This window comes from Symphalangus syndactylus, chromosome X, assembly GCF_028878055.3.
Source record: "Symphalangus syndactylus isolate Jambi chromosome X, NHGRI_mSymSyn1-v2.1_pri, whole genome shotgun sequence".
Lineage (NCBI taxonomy): Eukaryota > Metazoa > Chordata > Mammalia > Primates > Hylobatidae > Symphalangus > Symphalangus syndactylus.
Genome location: NC_072447.2, coordinates 25,226,361 through 25,238,430, shown reverse-complemented (window position 1 = coordinate 25,238,430; position 12,070 = coordinate 25,226,361). Strand labels below are relative to the sequence as shown.

General features: G+C 39.3%; 1 protein-coding gene across 5 annotated transcripts in view; it reads left to right on the top strand.

Annotated features, from left to right (window-relative positions):
- ARHGAP6 (Rho GTPase activating protein 6) overlaps window positions 1-12,070 on the top strand; it is a 523,176-nt gene that overhangs the window by 496,383 nt on the left and 14,723 nt on the right. For all 5 annotated transcript variants that reach the window (XM_055266916.2, XM_055266918.2, XM_063634951.1 and 2 more), the window contains exon 10: window positions 6,910-7,007. In XM_055266916.2, coding sequence (XP_055122891.1) covers window positions 6,910-7,007 — 98 coding nt within the window. The remainder of the gene's footprint in view (window positions 1-6,909; window positions 7,008-12,070) is intronic.

Genomic DNA, 12,070 nt, shown 5'->3' with positions numbered 1-12,070 from the left:
GTTTTAAATGCTAAAGCATCCTTCTTGGTCAAGTGCAAAGTTGTGGATTGGTGTGGAACATCCAGTGACAAGTGCAGTAGGGCTGGGTCCTGGGAATAGCTCTTCAAAAAGCCCTTAATGGTTTATTGTGGTGACTTAGTAAATGGAGAAAACTCATACCACTTTTCTCTCTCAGTGGTTTATGGAATAAACTACCTCATCGCAGTTATACCCTAGGCAATAATTCAAGGTTTCATTTTTAATTTGATCGGGTAGATTTTAATTGTGACAGTTTTATTCTTTCATATGTGCAGTGTTTACATTTTTTTCTCTGAAGCAGGAGGGGCCAAAGTTCTTTTGATTTTTGGAATAGCATTATGCTTTGAAGGAACTCATTAAAATCTAAGGAGTTGAGTCTCCAGATAAACACAACCATAAATGGTACCCTTAGAAAATATCTAGAATTGTTACATGGTTGACTAAAGCCCAGTAGAGATTTTGATGTGAAACAATGAATTGTAAATGAAGAATCACTTTGGGCTGGGTTTTGTTTCTTCTTTTTAACATGCAGAATTGCTTGATTTTTTAAAAAATGTAGTATGTCTTTCACCACCCTTCTCCTTAGTTCCCATTTTGCTATATACAAAAATCCCAGAAGCAGAAAATGAAAACGTTGTTTAATTATTGAGCTATCTTTTTCAAAAAGTTTTGAAGTTTTTGTACTGATAAGAAAAATAGCTTAAGAACTTAGAAAAATTCTGATGATAATCAGTTGGGAAAGAAAATTTATTTTCCCACTCTAGAAATGAATAGCAAGAAGACTGTGCTGCAGCATGACATAGGTACCACTGATAAGTAGAGAGAGAAACATCTAGACAGGGGCAACATAACACATGCAGACCATAATCCTGGGTGATTTTAGATTATTATTATTTTTAGCCATTTCAGCAACATTCACTGCACATCCCCTGGGTAGAAATCACCACCCTAGCTTGTATTCTGAAAGAGCATAAAATTGAGCAAGTGAATGTGTAAGTGAATGATGGGGCGAGGGTCATAGAAGTGCAGGTAAGAGCTTCCAGAGAGGAAAGAGTAGGAAGCAAAGTTAGAGGAGGAAAATGAGACATCATTTAGGAAACATTTGACTGGCAAGGAGAACAATAATCAACTGCAAATGGCTTTCGACATCAGCATTTATTATGTGACACAGTAAATATAGGGGGGGGCACAGTTTCAGCAGCTCAGTAGCACTTTGCTCTCTCTGCTCTGCCATCTTCAGCTGCAAAATGGCTACAGTTGATAACAGCATCTCTTCCAGCCATCATTGCATCAATTAATGAAGAGATCATGTTTCTTTTCATGCACCCATTTTCAATAGGGAAGATAACCTTTTCCAGAAGCCCCTACATACCCCCCTTCAGGTACCAGCATGTGCATACATGATCTTGCCCTAGCTTTGAGGGAGACTAGCTGACAGAAAACTACAAATTTATGAGCCTGTTTCAGTTCTGGGTAAACAAATCAGATAATCCCTGCCTTCAGGAAACTTACCTTCTAATGACATGAATGGTGGGAAGATTCAAGGTCTAGCAAAAGGAACTGGAAGGGGGAGGCTACACAGAGTCTGGCTTCAAGACCATTGCAGTTGAAGGGCCAAGAGGTCATAGGCTGTAACTCCAGAAATTCAGAGGGGGATTAGAAGCAGAGACATAGCAAGAGAAAATCCTATAACTGAGTTACCCAAAAGAAGTGTTAAGCAAAAGAGAAGAGAGTGCTTCTTCTCTAAGAGCAAATGGATGACTGTTAATAAAAACTAATAACTGCAGAACAAATATTGTCCATCTCCATGTTATCTGCTTTTATTTTTTCAAGTGTTTAACTTATTTCATCTATTTCTAATAAAACATTTTATTACTAGATCTCTTTGCAATTGGTAATCTATTTGCAATTTTTTTTAGCACTTTTGATTCCCAAAACACCCCCCACTAAGTAAAATGAATATGCATATGTTTTCAGATGTGGGAACAGAATCCTAAAGAAGGTGATAGAAGTGTCCAAGTTTATATTGATTATAAACAGCAGAGCCAAAACTGGATTTCGGGGGCTGTTGCCTCAGTCAGATTTTTTTTACAGCATCCTAATTCCTGAAAAGGTATGCTTAAGTCAGTGATCTACCTAGATATTTCTTTCTTACTTATTTCAAGCTGCTGTTTCCTATCAGTTTATTTACTTAACTTTTATTTCTCCATCAAGTACCTAAATTAATAGAGAAACAAATGTTCATCCAATTTAACTGAACCAGTAGTTTGAAATTTTTATTAAATGTTACGAAATGAAATGTGCAGTTATAGCCAAAGATTAGAAGAATTACAGGAAAACAGTACTGGGTGCTGTTGTATGAACATTAAAAAATCAGTTTCAGGCATCATTTCAAATTTTTTACCTCATTTTCCCACTGACTCCAATTTTCTGAATCATTCCTTTATTTTTTAAAATGTGGTTTAATCACATACATTTTGAAGCTGCCTTAAATCACTCTGTAACAAAATGGATTATAAATAAACTAATGAATTATATACAACTGTAGTTAGTTTTGCATAATACATAGGAAAATATTATTTGCTTTCCTGTAATACATGGATCTACCATTTTAAACTATATCTTTTTTATGCATTTGTAAATAGTGTCTCCAAGCCAAAATGGTACCATGGACCTTTTAAAAGGAAACTATAGATAGATTTATAACTGTGACGCTTCCTATTTGCATTTGTTACCAAGTAAGAGTCACGAATGCAACATAAAATAGACCTCAATAATTATGATTGCTTGCCTAGTTGAATGAGGAAAACCTCTGAATTGCAGACTAGCTTAACAAAAATTTATGGAAAGTTATTTTTTAAGTAATGATACTTCTGAAACCTATTATAATAATGCATCCAAGTTGATAATTTATCTTAGACATACTACATACTCTCAAAGAATTAATATTGTCATGCTTGCACCACTCTGAAGGGCTTGCACTCTAATTGTTTATTCTTTAATTAAATCCAAATGGGAATGGATTAGTGCTTGGAGCGAATTTTTTTTTTTTTTTTTTTTCTGAGACAGAGTCTCACTCTGTCACCCAGGCTGGAGTGCAGTGGCGTGATCTCGGCTCACTGCAAGCTCCGTCTCCCGGATTCACGCCATTCTTCTGCCTCAGCCTCCCGAGTGGCTGGGACTACAGGTGCTCACCACCATGCCCAGCTAATTTTTTTTTTTTTTGTATTTTTAGTAGAAACGGGGTTTCACCACGTTAGCCAGGATGGTCTCGATCTCCTGACCTCGTGATCCACCCACCTCGGCCTCCCAAAGTGCTAGGATTATAGGCGTGAGCCACCGTGCCCAGCCACGAAATTTTTTATTACATGTCAAAGCCTAGCAAATTTTAAATTAAACTAACTGGATTAAAATGCAAGTACTTTTCCTAATTTGTTTATGAAATTTTCTTCTAAAAAAGAGATCAGGACATAAATTTTTGTCCTATATTTTTTGCTTTGCTGTTCATTAAAATATATGAGTTCTCTTTCTTCTCATTTTCACCCTTTAGGTGTTACATTTTAAAAAACTGTTATAATAGCACATGGCTGTTGGGTGATGATCTTTGAAAAAAATACAGTAAAAATGATGTCTTTCTGTTTGTTTAATTTATACAGTAAGAGAATAATCTCACCCTTGACCTAAATATCCTGCCCTTTCCCTTCTCCCCATTTTCATTCCCAGGCCACTGCAGCTGGTCACAGGGTTTTAAATACAATCTTTATGTGTCTCTTAAATGTCTATGTTCAACCCAGACCTCTCCTATGAACTCTGAATCCTTATTGCCAACTATCTACAAGATATCTCCTTCATTTGGATGTCTCGCAGACCTCTAAACATTATCATATCAAAACCAAACTCCAAAACTTGACCCCCAACCTTCTCCTCCTGCAGTTTTTCCAAACCAGTCAACAGCAACTCCATCTTTCTAGTTGCCTAGGCCCTAAGCATTGAGGTCATCTTTTCTTCTCCCTCTCCCTCTCTTCTCTCTCTCTCCATCCAATAAATTAATGCTATCACTTCTATCCTCACTATGTCCACGGTGGAAATATTTCTCATCACCTCACTGTCCTGGTTCAGGACCCATCATCTTATCTGGGTAGATCAGCAGCCCCTCTCTGCTCTCCTTGCTTTATCTCTGGCTCCATGCATTCTACTCTCAACTCAGCAGCCAGAGTGATGCTGCTTCATGTTAGTCATCTGTTCAAGATCTCCAGTGGATCCCCACCCACTGCAAGTAAGAGCAGAAGTCCTTATTATGACCCATAAGACTCCATGACACCTGGTCCTGGCCCCATGACCCCTTCCTACCACCTGCCTCCTTTCCTACTCTCTTCCAGCCTCACAGGCCTCCTCATCACTCTTGACTCAAGACCTTTATCATTGGCTTTTCTTTTCCTTCCTTCTACCTGGAATGATTTTCTCCAACTCCTTCATCAATTTGAGTTTTCTGCTAAAATGTCAGCTTCTCTGGGACTGACAATCCTATTTAAAACTGCATCTTCCCAAGCATTTCTCGTTGCCCTTCTTTGCCTTGTGTTTCTCTATGTTTTTCTTGTATGTTTGTTTAATACCCATCTTTCCATATTTGTTATCAGCTTCATGAAGACAAAGATTATTGTCTGTTTGGTTTGTAACTGAATTCCCAGCATCCCGTACCTGGCACTCAGGAAGCATTCACTCAACATTTATGCAATGAATGAAAGGAAGGGAGGGAAGAGAAGACCTGAGGGAGAAGCACAGTGGTGCTGAAGTAGAGCTTGTGTGGAATGACTGCTAGGGGAGAAGATGGGAAAGACAGATTGAGGAGAGCATGCAAGTGGATGGCTTCAGCCATGGGAATAAAAAGAGTTTCCAGTAAATGAGTGTCTTGACCATGGCATTCTGACAACCACATAGAGAAGAAATGTGATGCACATGTTAAGGAAATAGCACACAAATTTGAAAGCTGTTGTATCAAAGGTTCATCAAGTACGTATTTTTCTTTGAAATGAAAAACTCAAACTAGCTGAAGTAATTTGAAGGCTCACATAACTGAACAATCCACAAGCAAATATGGCTTCAGACATAGCTTGTCCCGGGACTCAGATGATACCAAGACATCCCTTTTATCTCTCTTTCTTGGTATTGTTTGCTCAATTGTCAGCACAATCATCAGGCCTCATATGGATACAGGCCCTGTATCCTCTCTTAGAAGTCTCAGGGAAAACCTCCAGGGTTTTCATTGCCTCTGATGGAGTCACATGCCCATTGCTCAGACAACTATGATGATCTGAGAATGGAATGCTCAATAGACTTAGACTAGGATACACACTTCACCCTTGAGCTAAGGCTTGGGTAGCAGTTGGTTTACCAGAGGGAACGTGGGGTATAACTATTATAAGAGGAGGGAAATGGAGACTTTTAATGACGAACAGATGACCACTACAAAGGGCTAATGAGGGCTTGAACTTGGGTCACTGCAGTTGGAATGAAAAAGGGAGAAAAGAAGTAACAGAGATGAAGTCTAGTAGGCCTCCTGGCTCTGAATGGAGAGAGGATGCAGAGAAGCTTTAGTACCATTCTGAGATCTTGAGCTTGTGTGATTAGAAGTTGGCAATGTCATTAATGAAGGTTCACGATGAAGTAGGAGGAACAGATTTGTAAGAGACAGAACGCATTTCCTTGCTTTCTCATCCCTGTTTTTAATAAAATTGTTTCCAGATTCTCAAAGCTCAAGAACCATAGAGTTCTGCAAGAGGCAAGAAGCAAATTCTTCCACCAACCACTTATTTTCAGAAGACTTGACCCTGCAGTTTTAAAATGTCTTCTCTCTGAGCTCATGTGTGAGAGAATCAGACTGAAATTTTATTTTCTCTCAATAGTTTTGAGTTTCCTTTGGTTGAGCTATCAGCTTCTATGGAATAAGAAACCACAAGTCAGAGCTGGGTTCAATCATCTCTTATAGAACATTTCCACACAGATGACTTAGGGTTGTGAGGCCATCTTCTAATATACTGTAGATGGATTAGGCTTAGAGAAACATATGATGCTCATCTGTAGAACTCTACTGGATGCCTAACAAATTACAAAGTGAGAAACTTTTCATCACTGATGGAGCAGGTTCAAGAAAGGAGTAAAGGCAGGCACCGAATAACAAAGTGACATATGCAAATGTAGTAGCCAGCAATTTTTTGAGTATTTACCATTGACCAAGTACTGTTTTAAAGTCTCAACATATAATAAGTCATTTAATCACCATAGCAATGCTTCGTGGTGAGTACTATTGTTATCCCCATTTTACACGTGAGCAAACCGAGATCTAGGAAGATCCTTGTCGATATACCTTGTCAAGGGTCCCACAGCTAGTGACTGGTGTGGCTAAGATTCAAACCCAAGCAGTCTGGCTCAAGGGCCTGCCTTCTTAATAAACTGATCATATATTCCAGAACTGCCCAATACAGTCATCATTTCTGCCTGCTGTCTTGGCATAATTATAAATGCAAACTCTAGAAAGTACCCCCATTGGGCAATAAATTATGGACACTATTTCTCTGAACCATGATATTTACCTTATTCAAAACCAAGAAAATCTAGCCTGAGCAATAAAGGCATCCAAGTGGTTCAGTTTTATCTCCAGGCATGTGAGGGGTGACATTTTGGATTGAATATGACTATTTGGTAATCATCCAGTTGGTCCTAAGAATTAAAGCAGCTGCACGGGTTGGCATAGGTTTGGTTTTAACCAGCAAATCATTCTGCTCTCTTGCAACTTTTAGGGCTCTGTTTTATGCTACAGTAAAATTGTCAGTGACCATATTTTGCCTGTTTCTGGAATGGTTTTATTTATGCCTCAACATTTGGCTCCTTCAGGTTCCCCCAGATCTCCAGAACGAAGTGCTGATCAGCCTGTTAGAGACCGATCCTGATGTCGTGGACTATTTACTCAGAAGAAAGGCTTCCCAATCATCGTGAGTATTCCAGTGTTCCATCTTCTAAAGCCGCATTGGAGATTTCTATTTCCATTTCTGAGAAATTGGAAAGGTTTACACAACTACATGCAGGGTGACCTGAAGTGGAACTTCAGGCAACTTTTTGGCCAATTCTGATCAGTCCATCTAACCAGAAAATGCTTCAGGTCCCATCAATCCACTTACCAAATTAGAAACCGCATTACAAGATTTTTCTGTTTTATTTTCAGCTTTCTCTAGCCTCTCAGGGTCCTTTTGACTTCATTTACAGGGAAAAAGCACAAATTACTTGCAAGGGACTATAATACACGTCAATGATTCTACTTCTAGAATTCTGATAAGCGTGCGTAGGGGCCCTTAAGGCTGCGCCTGAATGCATCTTGCTTGTGCAGCTTTACCAGTGGGATTAACCCATTATCAAACCACAAGACAGACCTTAGCTGAGGCCTAGGTGCCCATTTGAAATTAGAGGTGTGCACCCTCTTGGCTCTCCCACTTTTTATAGCTAGTATTATTTTGATAAAAATGCACATGGGTTTCTACATGCACTCATGTTTGCAATTAGCAAAATGCAAGCCATGCTGCAGGCTATGGATTGCTACCATTTTTGCTCCCAGAGGAGGAGTGCAGAGTTTTTGCATTAGTCAGATTTTACGGTCACTTCCAATCTTTGCTGCAGAGGCAGAGGGTGTGGGGATGCTGAGCATTTGGCATAACCAGTTCAGGGCATAATATAGCATCATTAACCAGGAGTAGTATCACCACCATGACACCAAACCATAAATTTGTGACAGGAAAAGTTGTTGCTATGCTCTTATAAAATTATCACTTTTGTTATACTTTTAACCTACTAAATTTCAGCAATTCTAAGATATGTTTCTCCCATGCCCTATGATCTCTGAAATTGAGACTAATCTTATAACCAATGATAAGCTCCTAACGTAATCCCATACCTGTAATCCCAGCACTTTGGGAGGCTGAGGCAGGCAGATCGCCTGAGGTCAGGAGTTCGAGACCAACCTGGCCAACATGGCTAAACCCCCTCTCTACTAAAAATACAAAAATTAGCCAGGCGTGGTGACAGGTGCCTGTAATCCCAGCTACTCGTGAGGCTGAGATGGGAGAATCGCTTGAACTGGGGTGGTAGAAGTTGCAGTGAGCCGAGACTGCACCACTGCACTCCAGCCTGGGTGACAGAGTGAGACTCTGTCTCATAATAATAAATAAACAAACAAATAAATAAAATAATGGCATGTCTTAATCGATGGTGTCTTATAAACAGTAACACATGTTAAGTTATTCCTGTATATTGGTGTTGAACTTGATAAATTAATTTTCACTCATTATTGCAGATAATTAAAAAGTTATATTATATAGAGAAATTTGGTGAAAAGGAATTCCATGTTGTTCAACCTCCTTCTTTCCCAGGTCATTACGTTGATAGCACAGCTAAATTCAGCTTCACTCCATTTCCAGCTTAGCAGGGAAGACCTTTCAATTGGATTATCCTTTCAGATCTACTTTAAAAAATCTATGTCTGGGCCATTCATTATCAGGCCAAATTCTGATTCAAATAGGACCAAATTCTGTTGAAAAAGTAAGGCCTGGATTCAAGCCCCAAGAGCCATGAGTGAATAAAATTATATTCAAATTGTATAGATGAGCTAGTATTTTATGGTCTTGCTTTTCATATCAGAGAATTAGGCTTACACTTAAATTTTTCCTAGGTTTCTAACCCTCATCAAGGTATAAGTCCTAATTTATATTAACAAATGGCTTTTCTTTTCAGCAGATGATGCACCACCATAATTTTAATAAAGTCATTTATTTCCCTCCCTTGTACAGAAAAGAGACATGCTGGCATTTCTATTTACGAGCCCCTCATTTAAACTGCACTTATAACATATGGTTGGTACTGTGTGGGAAAGCTACAAAACACACACTTTTGAAGAAAACCACTGATTTTTGCCTGGCCAAATTTCTGCTTTTGTGTGGCATTATTAGATAGATAAATACTATACTTTAAAGAACAGTTGATAGAAGTTATTTTTACATGGTTTTCAAATACGCTCTTTGCATATAAATGCCATGGTAAAAAGCGAACCTTTCTTTCTCTTCTATTAGGAAAAGGAAGAAGCACACATATTAAGCCCATCCCAAGCTGTACAATTGTCCAGCCCCTTCTGTTCCCTATCCGTAATAGTAAGAAGCAGAATTTTAAAGTGTAGGTGAGCAGACAGACCCTAGACCAAGATCTTAGGTGAGTGTCAGGGCTTCCAAGAAAAGAAGAGTGAGCCCATAGGAGCTCTGTGTATGTCAGAAACTAGCATTATCAGTGAACAGAAAACACTGGGGGAAGACTTACTTAGGAGAAGAAAGTGTTTGGTTTTTGTTTGTGTTCCTCTAGGTGCAGGCCAAGGAACAGCCCAGAAGGCAGAGAATGATGTCATGAAGTAAAAATGCATATGTTAATCAATGAATGTTTACTTTTAGTGGCCTTTTGAGGCTTGAGCTCAAGAGTGCTACCCCTCCAGCTGTAGTTGCCCTTTTTTTTTTTTTGAGATCGAGTCTCGCTGTCACCCAGGCTAGAGTACAGTGGCACAATCTCGGCTCACTGCAATCCCCACCTCCTGAGTTCAAACGATTCTGCTGCCTCAGCCTCCCAAGTAGCTGGGATTACAGGTGCATGTGCCACCACACCTGGCTAATTTATGTATTTTTAGTAGAGACGGGGTTTCACTGTGTTGGCCAGACTGGTCTCGAACTCCTGACCTTGTGATCCATCTGCCTCAGCCAACCAAAGTAGGTGGTCTTTTTGTGTTTTAAACTCATTCATGCTTCTCAAACTTTACTATGCATAGGTATCACCAGATCTTGTTAAAATGCTCTTTCTGAATCAGTAGGACTCGGGGAGGTAGTCTATGAATCTGAATTTCTAACAAGCTCCCAAGTGATGCTGATACTACTGGTCCATGATCCACACTTTGAGTTTAAAAAGCTTAAAATATCAAAGTATATTCTTGCTTTTAGGAGCTTTCAGACTTGTTGGAGGAGGCCTCCAAGGGTAGAATGCAAAACAATAGGTGCTGGCCCACTGGCTCTCAGACTCACCAGCTCCTTGGAATCACCTGGGAGCTTGAAGAACAACTATGCCTGGGCCACCCCTCAGAGATTCTGGTTCATTTTTATGGGCTGCAATCTGGACATTCGGATTTTTTTTTTTAAGTCTCTTGCATGATTCTAATGAGCAACCAGGGTTAAGAACCTCTAGCTTAGATCCACCACATTGGATATCACAAATTTACTATCACGTGGGAGTTTGAGCTGGGTGATTTTTGACATTAAAAAGGCATCCTTGTGTTGACAAAGGAAGGGAATCAACGCTCCAGACCATGAATCCACTTGGAGTTTGGAGAAGGAAAAGAGTATGATTTGAAGTCTCAGAGATGGCTTCTGAGAAGAGGAACGATTTGCAGTGAACTTTGAAGACTGTGGAGGATATAAACAGGCCTGGATATTTGGGGAGCTTGCACCAGGACCTGGACATAACAGTAAATATGTTGGCTAGCTGGGGGCACAATAAAGAGGCTGGCCAGCAGTGAAGGTAGAAGCCCTTAAATGGCATGCTGAGGGGTGGTGCTTAAGTCAAGAAGCAGTGACAATAGATTACTGTAAAGCTAAATTATAGTAAATTACAGTACCCTAAACTGCCAGATGGTGCTGGCTGCATTGGCAAGTCAGTTATCCATCAGTAACACATGTTTGTATAGTCAGTTATCTGTCAATAACACATGCTTGTGTAGTTTAATAGACTGATTACCATTTCAGATCCAGAGCCAGATTGCCTACGTTTGAATTCCATTTCTATTGGTATTATATATGCGATCTATTAGTTAAGAGTTAATATCTGCTAATTCATAGATAGATCTCTCTCTCTAGTTTCCTCATCTGTAAACTAAAGATAAAAAGTAGCACCAACTTAAATACAGAATTATGCTCTTAGTATATAGTCTGGTTTATAATAAACATCACCAATTTGCTCATTTACAACTACTTACCAAAGGCTTGGCCATCACTAGATCCTACTTTGGTTGTCATGAGATAGCAAACTTCCAGGCAATATGACACAAGAGAGAACCCATTCACTTTAAGTTATGGCATTGTGTCTAAAAGCAAACACTATATTTGCTTCTAACCCTTTGATTTTTTTTCCTGAAGCTTCTGTTCTCTGCCACCAGTTCACATACCTAAATAAAGCTTTACATTCCTGTGAGGCCAAGTGGAAACTGCACAAGATTTTATTTGGAGGGGAAAAGAAACAAGTTTTCAAAAGAGTGTAAAACCAAGAACAAGAAAATATTATAATTTCTGTTTTGAAAGAGCAAACATTTAGTGATATTTGGGAACTTAATGTTTTGTTTTGATTTCGGTTTTTCACTTCTTTATGCGACATCGGTATTGGAGGAGTTAAAGAATAATTCCTTGTTTTTTCTCATGCTTGTCTGCTTAAATGTTTGGCTTCAGCTAAAACGGGATGCCAGAGGGAGATTAGAAGAGATTTTTATGGCTAAGAATGCAAGACCAGGAGTTTGTGACCAGCCTGGTCACCATAGCAAGACCCCATCTCTACTAAAGAAAAATTTTAAAATTGTCTGAGCATGGTGGCTCACACCTGTACTCCCAGCTACTCGGGAGGATGAGGCAGGAGGATCAGCCCGGGGTTTTGTGGCTGCAGTGAGCCAAGATTATGCCACTGCACTCCAACCTGGGCAACAGAGTAAGACCTTGTCTCTAGAAAAAAAAAAAAAAAAGAAAGACTTTGATTTAAAAAAAATATATACTTGTCAGGTATATTTACTAGCATTATATATGCTCTTTTCTTCAAAGGTACTTAAAATAGTTCCCCTACCCTTTGATTTAAGGATGTGAGGAAATAGGGAATGAGAATGGGAGGTTAATCAAACAGGACAGGATATGTTGAATGTGAATATTTGCAACAAAACAAAGGAATCACAGTAGGACTGGGACTTAGCGAGAGGCGAGTGAGACACTTGCCTAGACAC